The sequence below is a fragment of the Ciconia boyciana genome, chromosome 2 (genome assembly GCF_034638445.1).
Source record: "Ciconia boyciana chromosome 2, ASM3463844v1, whole genome shotgun sequence".
Lineage (NCBI taxonomy): Eukaryota > Metazoa > Chordata > Aves > Ciconiiformes > Ciconiidae > Ciconia > Ciconia boyciana.
In genome coordinates this window covers 107,734,202-107,750,239 of record NC_132935.1, presented here as the reverse complement: position 1 = coordinate 107,750,239, position 16,038 = coordinate 107,734,202, and the positions used below count along the sequence as shown (strand labels likewise).

The following is a 16,038-nucleotide window of genomic DNA, read 5'->3' as shown; positions in this document are numbered from 1 at the left end:
AAGGCGAAAAATGTGAATGTGATAGAACTGTGAATGAGCTTTTAGTGAGAGTTGAAGATCTGTTTCATTATGTAGGAGGGAAGGCATAAAGATGGGAAATGTCTTCACTACTCTATTGCTCTGTGTGTGTATGCGTGCCTGTGCATGTGTTTTATAGGGAGGCTACAAGAAGGACTGCACACCTGTATTAATTCTGTATATAAATAAATACTGGTCAGCACAGTGCTATTACATTTGGAATGAGCTTGCACAAGTGTGTCACATCAGGGGCCTTTGCCTGTTCTGTATTGGAAAGTGTTGGGCCACTGTTTCCAGCAGCCAGTTATTCTTTCTCTCTGTTGTCAGCTGGGCTGTTGGGAATATGGAGTTGACTCAAGGTTCTGCTTCTCCGCACTTAATCCACAAGTTTTTGCATTGTACACAGAGAAGACCTGCCTTCTCTGTGAAGGTGAATAGACCACAGTGTAATCTCAATTTAAAAATTAATAGTAAACTATTAAATAAAGAAAAAAAATCTAGAATAAGCAAACATAAGGCCTATGAATTCAAATTATGCATTTTTGATTTGGAACATTTCACCTTGTTTCTGATAAAGCTTTTGCCACATCATATATTTCATGTCTTCCATTTGTATGTGAGGATGTTTATGCACATATATGCACACAAAGAAGTTGTTTTTCCAAAACCAAATTGTGCTCATTTGTGGAGAGTCTTGGTGTTGTGGAAGAATGTATTATGATCCTCTCACAGAGTTCACTGTAAGTTTTGCTCAAGAGAGTTAGGTTTATCTCTATGGAAGTAACGGCTAGTTGTTCAAACCCTGCTAATGCCTTAGGGGAACATGGACATCACCACACATTTTTGTTGTTCCATATCAACCTTAAACTTTTCAGTGAACCTGGATTCATTGAGCTTTCTTTGCAGAGGACTTGAAAGCATAGAAAAAAAGGAGAGAAGTGCTTAAAGCAATTGAATGCTGATTCTCATTTCTAGCTCAATCCATGTGTTTTTGTTATAATGTTCATTTATAAAATCTCTCAGAACGTGAAGAGTTGGGTAAATGAATCGATATTCTCCCTCTCATTCAATGCAAGTTCGTCGTCTTTGTAAAAATTGTAAAATTGATAAAAGACTTTGTAATCTATGATAATATATGATAGGATATGATACTATAAAATCCTAAAACAATATCCTAAGTCTGCAAATTATGCATATGTGCATTATTCTGGTAGTATATGGATACTCCGTTTATAAGGAAGCCTTGGCCTTTAGAAGCAAAGTTAGATATACAGGCCTTGTACATATTTTCCAAAGTCTTTTTTTTTAAAATCCCTGGAAAGCAGTAGCTGATGCTCTCATCCTCTTTTAAACCTAGCATTAATCTTTAATTCATTAGTTGTGCTGTGTTTCATGTATACAAATAAGGTAGTGACATAACTGTCTGAACTTTCCTTTTTTGAATGTTTCAGTTTTACTAATATTAGAAATGAAACATGTTCCCTTTTTATGTTGTCATTTATCGGTTGCTGTCATGATACTGTAAACTTGAAAAGGAGTTGAATTAAAAGGGAACAAATGAACTGGGACTCTTCAGCCTGGAGAAGAGGAGGCTCAGGGGGAATCTTATCAATGCATACAAATACCTGATGGGATGGTATAAAGAGGACAAAGCCAAACTTTTCTCAGTGGTATCCAGTGTCAGGGCAAGAGGAAATGGGCACAAGCTGAAATACATGAAATTCCATTTAAATATAAGAAAAAACTTTTTTACTGTGGAGGTGGTCAGATACTGGAGAGGTTGCACTGGAAGGTTGTGGAGTTTGCATCCTTGGAGAGATTTAAAACCCAGCTGGGCAACCTTCTGTAGCTGACCCTGCTCTGAGTGGGGGGGATGGTCTAGATGATTTCCAGAGGCCCCTTCTAGCATCAACAACTGCATGATTCTAAGTGGATGGGCTGTAGTGTGTTACTTAGACATGTTTAGTCAGAGGCTATGGTAGAAGATAGCTAACTGACAATTTCAGCATTTTATTTTTTAAAGAATTCATAAATTGTAAGTCTTTAGAGTGTGTAGTCAGCGGTCATAGCACGGTGAGAGGGCAAGATGGAGAAGAGACAAGGATATAAGAGAGTGCCAGATTTATTTAGGGTTGTTGAATGGCTAGAGACCTATTCTGCATCCTTTGTACATAAGCACAATTAATTAATCCCAGGTTTTTTTTTTCAATGAGGAATTAGTAGTGTGAGTAAGGACTGTAAAATCCAGGCTCAACGCATATTTCTTCTCTTAGTTAAATTAATGTGACTGTTCTGCTTATGTCAGGAAACAGGAAGATGGTGCATTCCAAGTACCATTGCCCTTGATGTCTGTCCTGGTTTTGGCTGGGATAGAGTTTGGGGGTTTTTTTTCCTAGTACCTGATATAGTGCTGTGTTTTGGATTTAGTATGAGAATAATGTTGATAACACACTGATGTTTTAGTTGTTGCTAAGTAGTGCTTACACTAGCCAAGGACTTTTCAGCTTCTCATGCCCTGCCAGCAAGAAGCTGGGAGGGGGCACAGCCAGGACAGCTGACCCAAACTGGCCAAAGGGCTATTCCATACCATATGATGTCATGTTCAGTATATAAACTAGGGGGAGTTGGCCAGGGGGCAGTTGGCACTGTTTGGGGACTGGCTGGGCATCAGTTGGTGGGTGGTGAGCAATTGCATTGTGCATCACTTATTTTGTATATTCTTTTATCATTAATATTATTGTTGTTGTTGTTGTTGTTGTTATTTTCCCTTCCTTTTCTGTCCTATTAAACTGTCTTTATCTCAACCCACGAATTTTACTGGTTTTTTCCAATTCTCTCCCCCATCCCACTGTGGGGGGAGTGAGAAAATGGCTGTGTGGTGCTTAGCTGCCTGCCGGGTAAAACCACAACAATGGCAGTACTAGTTTTTTCTTCTACTGCAAGTGGAGCATCATCTGTTCAGATATTGTTGGATTCTGGGTGAGGTTCTTTTGATGACAGAAGCATGTGGCTAAGCACAAAGAGCTCCAAACCAGGAAAACAGGTTCTTCTGAAGATTAGGAAAAAAGTCTTCACTCCTTCACAGAGACTAAAATTAGAAGATGGATTCCCCAGATTAATTTGTTTGAAAATACGTTGAGCAAATGAAAAGGAGAAGTGAAGGGCTTATGATGGTAAAGCTGGAATGCAACATTTTATTTTCTGTTGCTATGATTATTAAGTGGTGTTGGTTATCAGTCCCATGAGATACAGAGTCACTTTTGTTTTTAAACTTCCCCCTTTCATCCAGAGTTCGATGCCAGCTGGTAGTCTTCTAAAAGTCTATTCACTTTATTGCAGAAATCAGGTCTTGGCATTGTAAATTTATGCTTGGAAGTCATCATCCCTAGTGACAGGTTTGTCATGTTACCGGGGATAAATAAATAAATAAAATTACTTGAATTGTGATTCAGCTGTTGGAACTGTGAAAAGTGCCTGTCCCAGAGATATGTGCCACCAAGATGTCCTTTTTCCAGGAAATCAAGGAATGGAAACTTCTAGTGGCTAGTTGATGGATCTGTGATTTGACTGAGCTGAATGTTATAATGAGTTCATATAAATTGATACTTTCTAGTCTCTTCATGTTCTGTGTAACTTGTTTAAGTATCCTAAAATGTGGTGCTGCATGTGAGTATCATCTGAGAATGTGGGCTCATTACATTTAGATTGAGATTTTTCAGGGTAATTTTCAAAGAACATTATAAAATACTTAAAATTTTCACAATTTCCTCTGCCTTCTACAAAGTATTTTTTTCAAGGGCACAGTTAAAGTCAGACCAGAATCACCAGAATCATTACTTCTCCCAAGTAACAAGCGATAGGACAAGAGGAAATGGCCTCAAGTTGCACCAGGGGAAGTTTAGATTGGATATTAGGAAAAATTTCTTCACCAAAAGGGTTGTCAAGCATTGGAACAGGCTGCCCAGGGAAGCGGTTGAGTCACCATCCCTGAAGGTATTTAAAGGACGTGTAGACATGGTACTTAGGGACATGGTTTAGTGGTGGACTTGGCAGTGCTAGGTTAATGGTTGGACTTGATGACCTTAAAGGTCTTTTCTAACCTAAACTATTCTATGATTCTATGAGGATCTTTTTTTTTCTTAAAAAATCCAACAAAACAGATAGTGTTATATTATGTTTCTATTCCAAAAGTATTTCTGCTGCCAATGAGTTTTGTGTCAGTGCCTCAGTACAGGCCAGGTGTTTGTTCTACTTCAGAGTCACTTAAACTATCATGGCAGTATTTAAGTGGGAGTTAAGTGTTGGATACAACCAATGTTGCTTTCATCAGGTGAGTTTTAACTCTCAGGGTTTTGTTAGTAATATAATTAAAATGGTCATGTTCATTAGTGCCTCTAATATGCCAGATGTTGCTCTAATGTGGCAGATGTTGTCCTCACCTCGGTTTTGAACAGTGTGTTAGGCCAAGTATGCTCCTCACCTTAGTTAAATTGCTTGCCTTTGAAGGTTCCACTCTATTTACTACAGTATTTTACTTTCTAGATAGATATATTCATTAGCTAATTGCCATGTAGAAAAGTTTTGCCCAGCTACCCAAGCTCTTCCCTCTCTCCCCCATAAACTGGCTAGAGTTCTGGTTTAAACTAGTGTTACGGGGGCAATTTTATACATTCTTAATAATAGTTTGTCTTTCTCTGTGGAGCACTTCATCAACTGATATAAATTATATTAAACGTATCTTTGGCTCAGTCCAGAAATGTAACCTTTTAGGAGATGAAATGTGATGAAATGAGGGAGTTCTTTAAATGCACTCAGTAACGCCACAGGGCACGAAGTGAACTGTAATGTTTCCAATTGGAAATGAGGAGGGAATCTGGGTGAGCAGGATATAAATAAGAGATTTGGGACTGGGCCAGAATTAAATTCTGGACTGGGCCAGGGTTTAACATTCATAAACGTGTCAAAAGTATAATGGGATCTTGTAATCATTCATGTTGTCACATAAACGGTACATTTTCACGATACTCTTTCCCTTGACATCTTACTAGGATGCCATTTTAGTATTCACAGGGAATTGCACCACTAGCTGCATCACTGGCTATGTCTACATCAGCAGGTAGCATGGCACAGTAGGAGCACATCTGTAGATCACAGCAGCTGATGCTGACTACTTCAGTTTAACCTATACATGTTATGGGGGGAGGAGGTGGAGGGTTACTTTAGAATAGGTCTCATCTGCCCCCCTGTATTGAATGTCCGTACTGCATGTGGAGTTTGAAGAGGTCTGAAGGAAAGTGTCCATGAACCTTTGCTTCTTGAAATCTGGGCACCCGAGTGGGGTCTATCAGGAGATAGAGCAGCTTTTCTCTGTGTACATAGGTGAGTTTATCCCATACGGATGACTCCACCAGTCATCCGTGTAAGACCTCACAGATGGAAGTTGGGCTTATTTTGCTACTGCACATTGTACTGCTGCTTGGTTGCATGGGATATTGTAGGGGTTGATGGTTGAACTGTCTCCTTCCCATGGGTTTGGCCATCGGCTGACCAAAGGCACTGGGGAAGGGAGAGGAACTACAGCAGCCAGTTTGAGGAAGCCCAATTGAAATGTCAGGTTCTTCTGTGTGATCTTTTATCTGAGGAAGAAGACAGAAGCACAAACTTTCCTGATGTCAACACTGTTGATACGTTTCCCCTGGTTCTCCAGAGGTCTGGGGCCTGGGAAAGTTTGCACTGGCAGGAGTGAGTTGACCTTGAATTCTGGGAGAACCGGCAACTGCATTTTCAGCAGTGGAGAAAGCTGTCTACCATGAGCTGACTTCACCACCATTGGTGGAAGCTTAGTCAGCTTGCATCTCTGTCTAAGTGAGCCTCTTGACTGCTGAAGCCATCAGACTTTCACAGCCCGGCCTCTCTGCCCTAGCTCTCTGCAGCCATGCTCCAGGTGAGCAACATACTGGGAAAGCATACAGCTCTGGTCAATATTTAAAAAAAAACAACCACAAAAAAACAAACGAACCAAAAAAACCCCAAACCTGACTTGGAGAAACAGCTGCCAGAACAGGACAGCAAAGGTTTTCAAACAACAAAACTTAATTGCCTGAGAGGACTAACATGACCCCCACCTTGTGGGAAGACAAATTGGAGAGAGGGCAAGGGGGCCTAGCATACAGGTGTTACTTGGTACTCTAGGCCATGGCCTGGAGCCTCTCCTCCCGTGGCCTGCTGGGCTGACAGAGCAGGTCACAGAAAGATAGTCTTTGTCATTAACATCCAGGAACTAACCAATTCCTGATGATGTTGAAATGGAACTGACACAGAAATATTTAGGGAGATGTGCAAAATCAAACGGCACCCTTAGCTTGGAACCGTGCATGTATAAAAAGCAAATGTGTGTAACTGAACCAAAAATCTTGTCTATGCCTTTAACCAGGAAACATCTATTTCTATGCACGTATTTTTGGACCTAAAGAAAAGCCCTTAAATAACTTGTAAGAAATGGGATGCAGAGCTTTTTTTTTTTTTTCCTTCAAATGCAGCACAGGTCTGGAGCTGTTCTGCAGATGATCTAAATGACTTTGATGGTTTGTAGCAGCACATGAAATATTTGTAGCTAAGGAGAGAACTACAATTTAAAGGCTTGGTAGTATACTTGAGCTGTCAGGGTAGATGGTTGTCTTATTAGTCACTTCCATAGACTCTGCATGCTTCTAGTTTAAAAAGAATTTTTTTTTCAATTTCCATTTGTTTCTGGGCCTACTTTTGAGTTAAGAATTGGACAACTTTTGAGTATATTATATCTGAACCTAGGAGAGAATAAGTTATAATGAATAATTTATTTGAGAAACTTATTTTCTTATTCCTATTCATGGCTTGCTTGTGAAGTGCTGATATTTTTTCAGAAATGTATTTATAATTTAAAATGCATCATTGGACACTTTGTGATATTAGTGCAGAAATGTTGATGTTGTTTGGGAATATGATTGTGGTACTGCTCTGATTTTGTATTTGAAGGCTATTTTTTATATATTACTTAACATTCCTCATTTTTTATAGTTCAGTGGTGTATATCCATGGAAATTAACTGCATAAAGGGCACACAGGTCTTCAAGGTCAATTACAAAAGTTTAATGAACTTTTCATGAGTTTTTTTTCCTACTCAAATTTAATAATGGTGAAAGCACCCCTGAAACACACTGTAGTTTCTGGGGAAAATGTAGACATGCATTCTCGATTTAGATTTTTTTATTAAGTGACTACTTCTGGAAAACTTTTGTTAAAAACATAAAGTGTTTTCAGATTCTGCTTTATGGTTCATTGGTACATTATACAGTCCAGCTTATTTGACAAGGAGTATGATCAGCCATGTTGTATTTCTCTGCTCATTTCTTATCATTTACTTTTTGTTATGCTATTTTAATTTCTAAAAGCAGATTAAATTTCCCCCTCTCTCTCAAGCCAGTTGGGACAAAGCAAGGTCAAAGGTCTGGAGTGGTCTTTATCAATGTCTGAATTTCACTGTCTTTCCACTTACATTTAGCCTGAGGTTTTATATACTGTTTTAAATAGAAAAAAAAATTAACATTCATTTGTGAACAGTGAAACTCACACACTTGCAGGTTCACCAGTGAAGATAATTACATAGGTACTTAGTTATGCAGGAGAACGTAGGAAAGCATGGTGTAATTCTGAAGGGCTTTGGCTTGTAGAGTGTGGTCTTGGTGTCAGGTCAATCTGTTAATGGCACAATACACATGCACAGGTGAAGATACAAAGGTTAAGTTATCATTAGGTGGCTTATATTATTAGCTCCTTTTGTTTCCTCAAGGCTTTGTCAAGCAGACAGTCTGCACAACAAGCCCTGTAACACTCAAGTCCTTTTAGGACTCCTTGGAGTCATCTTTGAGGCTTGACTGGGAACAGATACTGAATAAAGGAAAGCTGACTTGCAGTGAGTAGAAATAGGACAAGGAAGTATTTAATCTTTCAGAAAGCTGTGCATAAGCCTTTCTGTGCTTTTGCATAAAATATCACTGAAAAATGTGGTATGCCCAGATTCGCTATGGGGACAAAAGAGATCTCCATGTTACTCACGTTAGTGATGGCTGACATGGTATATACTTCAGCACTTCATGGCTGCAGAGCTCCTTACTTAAATTGAGGCCAGGTATCTTGTGCTGCTCACCCCCCATCTTGACCTATGCTGCCCTTTCTGTTAATTGCATTTAAACAAGTACACCTATACAAGAGACAAATACAGTGACTACTCCTAAAATAGTTGAAAAGTCCTCCTAAAGACCTCTCTGCCAAATGCAGTGTAGCTGGATGATACTTTAAAAAATATAATAGTCAATGAAGATGAAGGGAAAATTATAGCCAGAGCCTCATTTTAAGGTCTCCTCCTGTTAAATGCATTGGAAAATTTAAATTTAAAACCCTAATGAAAATCAAGTCTTACACTGATTAGTCAGTTTCATTTATTCACAGATATTATCTCTTTTTGGACTGCAACTTAACTGTGGAATGCCAGATTTCTCTGTAATAGAAAAAGCTGCTAAGATTCATGCATAGTGTTATCTCTGCATGTAATGTGTAAGACTGTTAGCTTCAAGGCTCCTTTTCAGTGTTCACAAGTGCAGGGTGCGAGTTATAGCATGTCCTGCATTCACAGAAATAAAGAATCCTTCCTTGCTGTGGCACCAAAATTAAAAATGCTTTTAATAATGACTTTGCCAATTAATTCGTCCTTTCCCAGCTACACAATGAAAATCTCTGAAGTTTAGATTTAATTTACAGGTGCAAGTCCCTGGTTACCGGTGGTTTCTGTGCCACTCTTGCAGGAACTTTGGAAAGATACTAGTGTTTATAATCACTCTTCATCTTCTATTCTTGCACTGATTTATTGGTTTCATCATTTTCTTTGTCCTGTACTCCTGTAACTAAGTAGTTGAACCGATTAGAACATAGTAGAGTGGAGTCATTGCTTATCCACTTGCCTTCTCAACTAGTATGTCTTTCATACCTCTTTTCTTGCAGAAACTGTAAGAATGTTTAAATATAAGTCTGTGCCCTTTCAGTCTCACCATAGGAACTGATGCTTAGCTGAGCATACCATAAAGGTAAAGGCGCAGCACAACTCTGTCTGATTACCAGTAGTTGCAACAGTTTCCTAGCAGTAGCATAGGGTGAAAATATCAGTTGAAAAAATATCATGAAATATTAAATAAGTATCATCCAAGAAGACTGACAGTCTGAGACACTTGGGAAAAAAATGTTCATTTTTAACTTGGTAGGTTTTCATTCAAGTGGAATCTTAATTAAATGGTGAACTTAGAGAACATCACAAATCTAAAGTGACAACGTAAATGAGACAATAACTTTTTAAAAATTATTTTTAACCCTCTGTGCTGCACAGAGAGGAAGTGTTGGGGTCTACACTATGCTCTTTTTCCAGATTATTTTATATTATTTGAATTAAAAATTAAATGTTTTACACTATTACCTTGAGATCAAGCCACTGCACACAAAAGAAGTAAGGAAAAGAAAATATTATTTTGATATTACAGATGGAGAACTGGAAGAGGATAAAATTACTTTGAGTCACAACGAACTGTGGTAAAAGAGGAGAGAAATTAAATGCAAGTCTTAAGTGACTCAAGTGACTTAAGTGACGACAGTCTATCTACACCAGAGGTGTCACCCAGGTCAGAAGAACGTACCTCTCATATTAACACCACCTCCACAAGGAAGAGAAGACGGGTTATAGTTGTGGGTGACTCCCTTCTGAAGGGAACCGAGGGTCCGATATGCCGGACGGACCCTCCTCTTAGGGAAGTCTGCTGCCTCCCTGCCTGGGGCCTGGGTGAAGGATGTCACGAGGATACTCCCTAGCCTGGTATGGCCCTCGGACTATTACCCCCTACTGCTCTTCCATGTGGGGGGCGACGAAGCTGCAATGCGAAGTCCTAGGGCAATCAAAAGAGACTTTAGGGCCTTGGGATGGCTAGTAAGGGACTCCGGAGCACAGGTTATTTTCTCCTCTCTCCTTCCAGTTGTGGGCAGCGACACTAGAAGGAACAGAGACACCCAATCTATCCACTCATGGCTCCGTGGCTGGTGTCATCGCCATGGATTTGGTTTTCTTGACAACAGGATGGCCTACACAGCACTGGGTTTGCTGGCGTCTGATGGGATTCATCTTTCTCAAAGGGGAAAGAGAATCTTTGCTCAGGAACTTGCGGGGCTCATTGACAGAGCTTTAAACTAGGCTCGAAGCGGGAGGGGGATAATATCAGGCTTGCCCAAGGGAAGCTGAGGGACGACGTGCCACGGTTAGAGGGAGCGGGTGCCAGCGAGGGCACTCGGCCTGTGTCTCTGAGATGTGCGGGGTACGCTGGGGCACAGCCGAAGTCGAACAGAGTTGAGCTAGGGGATACTGAGGCAATAGGAGCCAAGAGGGAAATGCCAGTGAAACGCCTCAAAGCACACAAGGGGTGTTCTTCTATGAAGGAGACATGGACAACAGCCCAGCTGAAGTGCCTCTACAGCAATGCATGCAGCATGGGCAACAAGCAGGAGGAGTTGGAAGCCATTGTACATCAGGAAAACTATGATATGGTTGCCATCACGGAAACATGGTGGGATGACTCACACAACTGGAGTGCAGCGATGGATGGCTATAAACTCTTCAGGAGGGATAGGCGAGGCAGGAGAGGTGGTGGGGTAGCCCTATACGTCAGGGAGGGTCTGGATAGTTTAGAGCTTGATGATGGTGATGATAGGGTGGAGTGTCTATGGGTAAGAATCAGGGGGAAGGCCAACAAGGCAGATATTGTGGTGGGAGTCTGTTACAGACCACCCAACCAGGATGAGGAGACTGACAAACTATTCCATAAGCAGCTGGGAGAAGCCTCACAATCGCTAGCCCTTGTTCTTGTGGGGGACTTCAACCTACCGGATATCTGCTGGAAATACAATACAGCAGAGAGGAGTCAGTCTAGGAGATTCCTAGAGTGTGTGGCAGATAACTTCCTGACACAGCTGGTGAGGGAGCCAACTAGGGAAGGTGCCCCACTGGACCTCTTGTTCACAAAGAGAGAAGGACTTGTGAGCCATGTGATGGTTGGAGGCCGTCTTGGGCAGAGTGATCATGAAATGATAGAGTTTTTGATACTTGGAGAAGCAATGAGGGGGGTCAGCAAAACTGCCACCTTAGACTTCTGGAGGGCAGACTTCGGCCTGTTTAGGAGACTGGTCGACAGAGTCCCCTGGGAGGCAGCCCTAATGGGCAAAGGAGTCCAGGAAGCCTGGACATTCTTTAAGGAGGAAGTTCTAAAGGCGCAAGAGCAGGCTGTCCCCAGGTGCCGAAAGACGAGCCGGTGGGGAAGAAGACTGGCCTGGCTGAATAGAGAGCTCTGTCTCGAACCCAGGAAAAAGAGGAGAGTCTATGACCTCTGGAAGAAGGGGCAGGCAACTCAGGAGGACTACAAAGGTGTAGCGAGGCTGTGCAGGGAGAAAATTAGAAGGGCCAAAGCTGAGCTAGAGCTCGATCTGGCTGCTGCTGTAAAAGATAACAAAAAATACTTCTTCAAATACATTAGCAGCAAAAGGAGAGCTAAGGAGAATCTCCAGCCCCTAGTAGATGGGGGAGGGAACACAGTGACCAAGGATGAGGAAAAGGCTGAGGTACTTAATGCCTTCTTTGCCTCAGTCTTTAATAGTAGGGCCAATAGTTCTCTGGGTACCCAGCCCCCGGAGTTGGAAGATAGGGATGGGGACCATAATGGAGCCCCCATAATCCAGGGGGAAATGGTTAGTGACCTGCTGCACCACTTAGACACTCACAAGTCTATGGGGCCTGATGAGATCCACCCAAGAGTACTGAAGGAACTGGCAGAAGTGCTCACCAAGCCCCTTTCCATCATTTACCAGCAGTCCTGGCTAACTGGGGAGGTCCCTGCTGACTGGAGATTAGCTAATGTGACGCCCATCTTCAAGAAGGGCCAGAAGGAGGACCCGGGGAACTACAGGCCTGTCAGCCTGACCTTGGTACCGGGGAAGCTGATGGAGCAGATCATCCTGAGTGCTATCACATGGCATGTAGAGGATAACCAAGGGATCAAGCCCAGCCAGCATGGGTTTAGGAAAGGCAGGTCCTGCTTGACCAACCTGATCTCCTTCTATGACAAGGTGACCCACCTAGTGAATGAGGGAAAGGCTGTGGATGTTGTCTATCTAGACTTTAGTAAAGCCTTTGACACGGTTTCCCACAGCATTCTCCTGGAGAAACTGGCTGCTCATGGCTTGGACGGGTGTACTCTTCGCTGGGTAAAGAACTGGCTGGATGGCCGGGCCCAAAGAGTGGTGGTGAATGGAGTTTACTCCAATTGGCGGCCGGTCACAAGCGGTGTTCCCCAGGGCTCTGTGTTGGGGCCAGTCCTATTTAATGTCTTTATCAATGATCTGGATGAAGGGATTGAGTGCACCTTCAGTAAGTTTGCAGATGACACCAAGTTGGGCGGGAGTGTTGATCTGCTTGAGGGTAGGAAGGCTCTACAGAGGGACCTGGACAGAGTGGATCGATGGGCCGAGGTCAATTGTCTGAGGTTTAACAAGGCCAAGTGCAAGGTCCTGCACTTGGGCCACAGCAACCCCATGCAACGCTACAGGCTTGGGGAAGAGTGGCTGGAAAGCTGCCCAGCAGAGAAGGACCTGGGGGTGTTGGTTGACAGCTGCCTGAATATGAGCCAGCAGTGTGCCCAGGTGGCCAAGAAAGCCAATGGCATCCTGGCTTGTATCAAAAACCGTGTGGCCAGCAGGAGTAGGGAAGTGATTGTGCCCCTGTACTCGGCACTAGTGAGGCCGCACCTCGAATACTGTGTTCAGTGTTGGGCCCCCCACTACAAGAGCGACATTGAGGTGCTGGAGCATGTCCAAAGAAGGGCAATGAAGCTGGTGAAGGGTCTAGAGCATAAGTCTTATGAGGAGCGGCTGAGGGAACTGGGGTTGTTTAGCTTGGAGAAAAGGAGGCTGAGGGGCGACCTTATTGCTCTCTACAGCTACCTGAAAGGAGGTTGTAGCGGGGTGGGGGTCAGTCTCTTCTCCCAGGTAGCTAGTGACAGGACGAGAGGAAATGGCCTCAAGTTGTGCCAGGGGAGGTTTAGACTGGATATGAGGAAATCTTACTTCACTGAAAGGGTTATCAAGCATTGGAAGAGGCTGCCCAGGGAAGTGGTTGAGTCGCCATCCCTGGAGGTATTTAAAAGACGTTTGGATGAGGTGCTTAGGGACATGGTGTAGTGGTGGTCTTGGTAGTGTTAGGTTTATGGTTGGACTCGATGATCTTAAAGGTCTTTTCCAACCTATACGATTCTGTGGTTCTGTGATTCAAGTTTATATTTTATTTACAAGATCAATCTTTTCATTAACGTTTAATATTAAACTCCTTCATGATGAAATTCAGTTAGTCCATAGAGGATCAAGCATGATCTTTATATGAATGAAGTGGAGGGGGTAAAAAAGAATTAGAAAGGGAAAAATCCACCAACCAGTAAACCCAAGGCCAAGATAAAGAGAAATATTAACAGATATTTTTGGTAAAAAGAAGCAGTCACGTAGCCCATTTTAATACTGAGTTGAAAGCAGTCTGGAGTAATGGTAGAATTGAAACATGTTTGCTTACTTACATGTAAGGTTAACATTAAGCCTAATAAGATAGTTTAAAAATCTTCTTTTGATTGCAACAATCATGTTGTGGTTGCTTCTCATCCTGCTGAAGTAAATATGCATTGGGAAAAAGGAACGCTTATGACAAAAAAAAGTAAATATGTGTGAGACGCAAGATAAACAGGAGAGTGCAGGAGTTAAGCTGACTGCCTCTGAGTTATCTGAGTTACAGCCAGAAAGTTCTTTGTTTATCTCCCAGTAAAATATCTCAGTTTCTGTAGGACTGTGATAGCAAATACTGCAAAAGTGGCAAATAAAACCTAAAAGTTATAGTCTTAGGGAAGTTTCATGACAAAACCATTTACTACACTTGCTCTATTGTCCCTTCTTTTTCCTGTTTTAAATTTTATTAAATGTAATGAAACATAACCTTTTCTGGGTTTTCTCAAAACCTGGAAAATTAAATTTTAATGTATTAGGTCAAGAAATTTAGAAATACCGAGATTTTGGTTCAACAGTAATTAAAATATGACCAAGAAAATTATTTCTTTGGAATTACAACTGGGACTTTGAAACTAGTGAAGGAAAATAATAGTACCTGAATATATCATCTGAGATTTTTAAAAGATCCTGTCTATTCAGCCATGTATGTATATGTTAACTTCGGGGGAAGGAGAGAAAAAGAAAATCAAGAGCAATGTCATTGTCTAAAGACTAATATTCTGATGCTATCTATTCCAGATCTGTTGCAGAAGCCACAGAGGTTGATCTCAACATGAGAGTTGGATTGCATACAGGCAGGGTGCTTTGTGGGGTCCTGGGTCTCCGAAAATGGCAATATGATGTCTGGTCAAATGATGTGACTTTAGCTAATGTAATGGAAGCTGGAGGACTGCCTGGGTAAGTCTGGGAAAGAACCATAGAAAAAGAAACAAAAACCTGGATGGGTGAAGAATTTATTTCCTTCTTTGAGGCATTTGCAATGGAATTGCTATTGATAAGAAGGGTTGTGTTTGGTAAGAGCAGTCACTGCGTTATGTGATATATCCTGTGGTATTCTCCAAATGGCCTTGATATTTACATTAGTAATAGGTTAGATTAGAAGCAAAACATTTCCAAACGAAATCCTTATTAGAAGCTGCCAAATATAAAGAGTAGTAATGAGGCAATGCTAGGAATGTAGAAATGCTAGACTTTTACCATTCCATGTTATAAAAGCAAAACCCTCTATTTATTCCAGGAAATTTTTACCCATGAACCTCTACACATGTGGGGGGTGTGTGCCTTACTTCTTTTACATGGCAAGCTTTCCAACACTAGTAGTGTGCTATAGGAAAAAATACCTGTTTACGCACTCAAATGTTGATGGTGTGCGTGCAAATGGTACAGTAGCACATAAAGCTGTAGCCAACCCATGGGGCATGTCCTGGAATTTTAAGTACTCCTTGGACAGCCTTGTATGCAATTTAAATGCACACAGTGCATTTTCACAAAGGTGCATGGGTGTGCTTCTGTGTGCAACTCACATTTGGACTGGGACCTACCATCTTCTGTTGGATTTTTACAAGATCATGATTTGCTGAACAGGGGGACAATGGAACCTCTTAATTTTTGTGGTTAAGATGAGTGAATTTCTGTTACCTCTGTCTGTCTTAGACAATTTTGGCAGTGTGTTTTGTATGTTCCTTACCTTAAGGCTTTCCAGTGAAAAAAAACTGAACACATGTTTAATAGAGGAAAACAGTAATAGCTTTTCAGATATCTTCTGGGAAGACATTTCAAATATAAGGGGTCTTTCAGGAGAAAACGTGAAGATAGTTTTTGGGATAAGAAAACTCACGAATAGTGTCAAAGATGGCTGCGATGCCAAAACAAAGTGAATTAGAAAGCTGCCTACAAAACAAAGTGAGTAAATGAAACAAGTCAGAGATGTGAAGAGGAACAGAAAAAGAAGTTTCTCCTTTATGCACATGAGAGATTTGGAGTGTGAAGCCACAAGTTTCAAACAGCAGGAAGTTTTTCCAAGCAGGCAGTGAGGTAAACACTTAAGCAAGCTACACAATGTGGAAGATGATGTGCAGACTTTCACTTTCTACAAATCAACAAGTCTGCAAGTGTTTGGATGGTCAACAGTTATCTTTCTGTTCACTCTGCTCAAGTTTAGAAAATGCATATAATAGAAATATTTCTATGTTCTATTTGACTGAAAAGACAAAACAAAACAATTTTGTACATCAAAAATGGGGTACATAAAAAATTTGACCTCTTTATGACCTTCTGCACAGGCATGTATTTCAATAGCAGCTAGCTCATAAAGTATCTTTGCTTTAAACAACAATGTCCGATTTTTCTCTC

At 41.4% G+C, this 16,038-nt stretch overlaps 1 protein-coding gene across 2 annotated transcripts in view; it reads left to right on the top strand.

Moving 5' to 3' along the window:
• ADCY1 (adenylate cyclase 1) overlaps window positions 1-16,038 on the top strand; it is a 158,433-nt gene that overhangs the window by 94,112 nt on the left and 48,283 nt on the right. For both annotated transcript variants that reach the window (XM_072851397.1, XM_072851396.1), the window contains exon 6: window positions 14,425-14,583. In XM_072851397.1, the coding sequence (XP_072707498.1) occupies window positions 14,425-14,583 (159 nt within the window). The remainder of the gene's footprint in view (window positions 1-14,424; window positions 14,584-16,038) is intronic.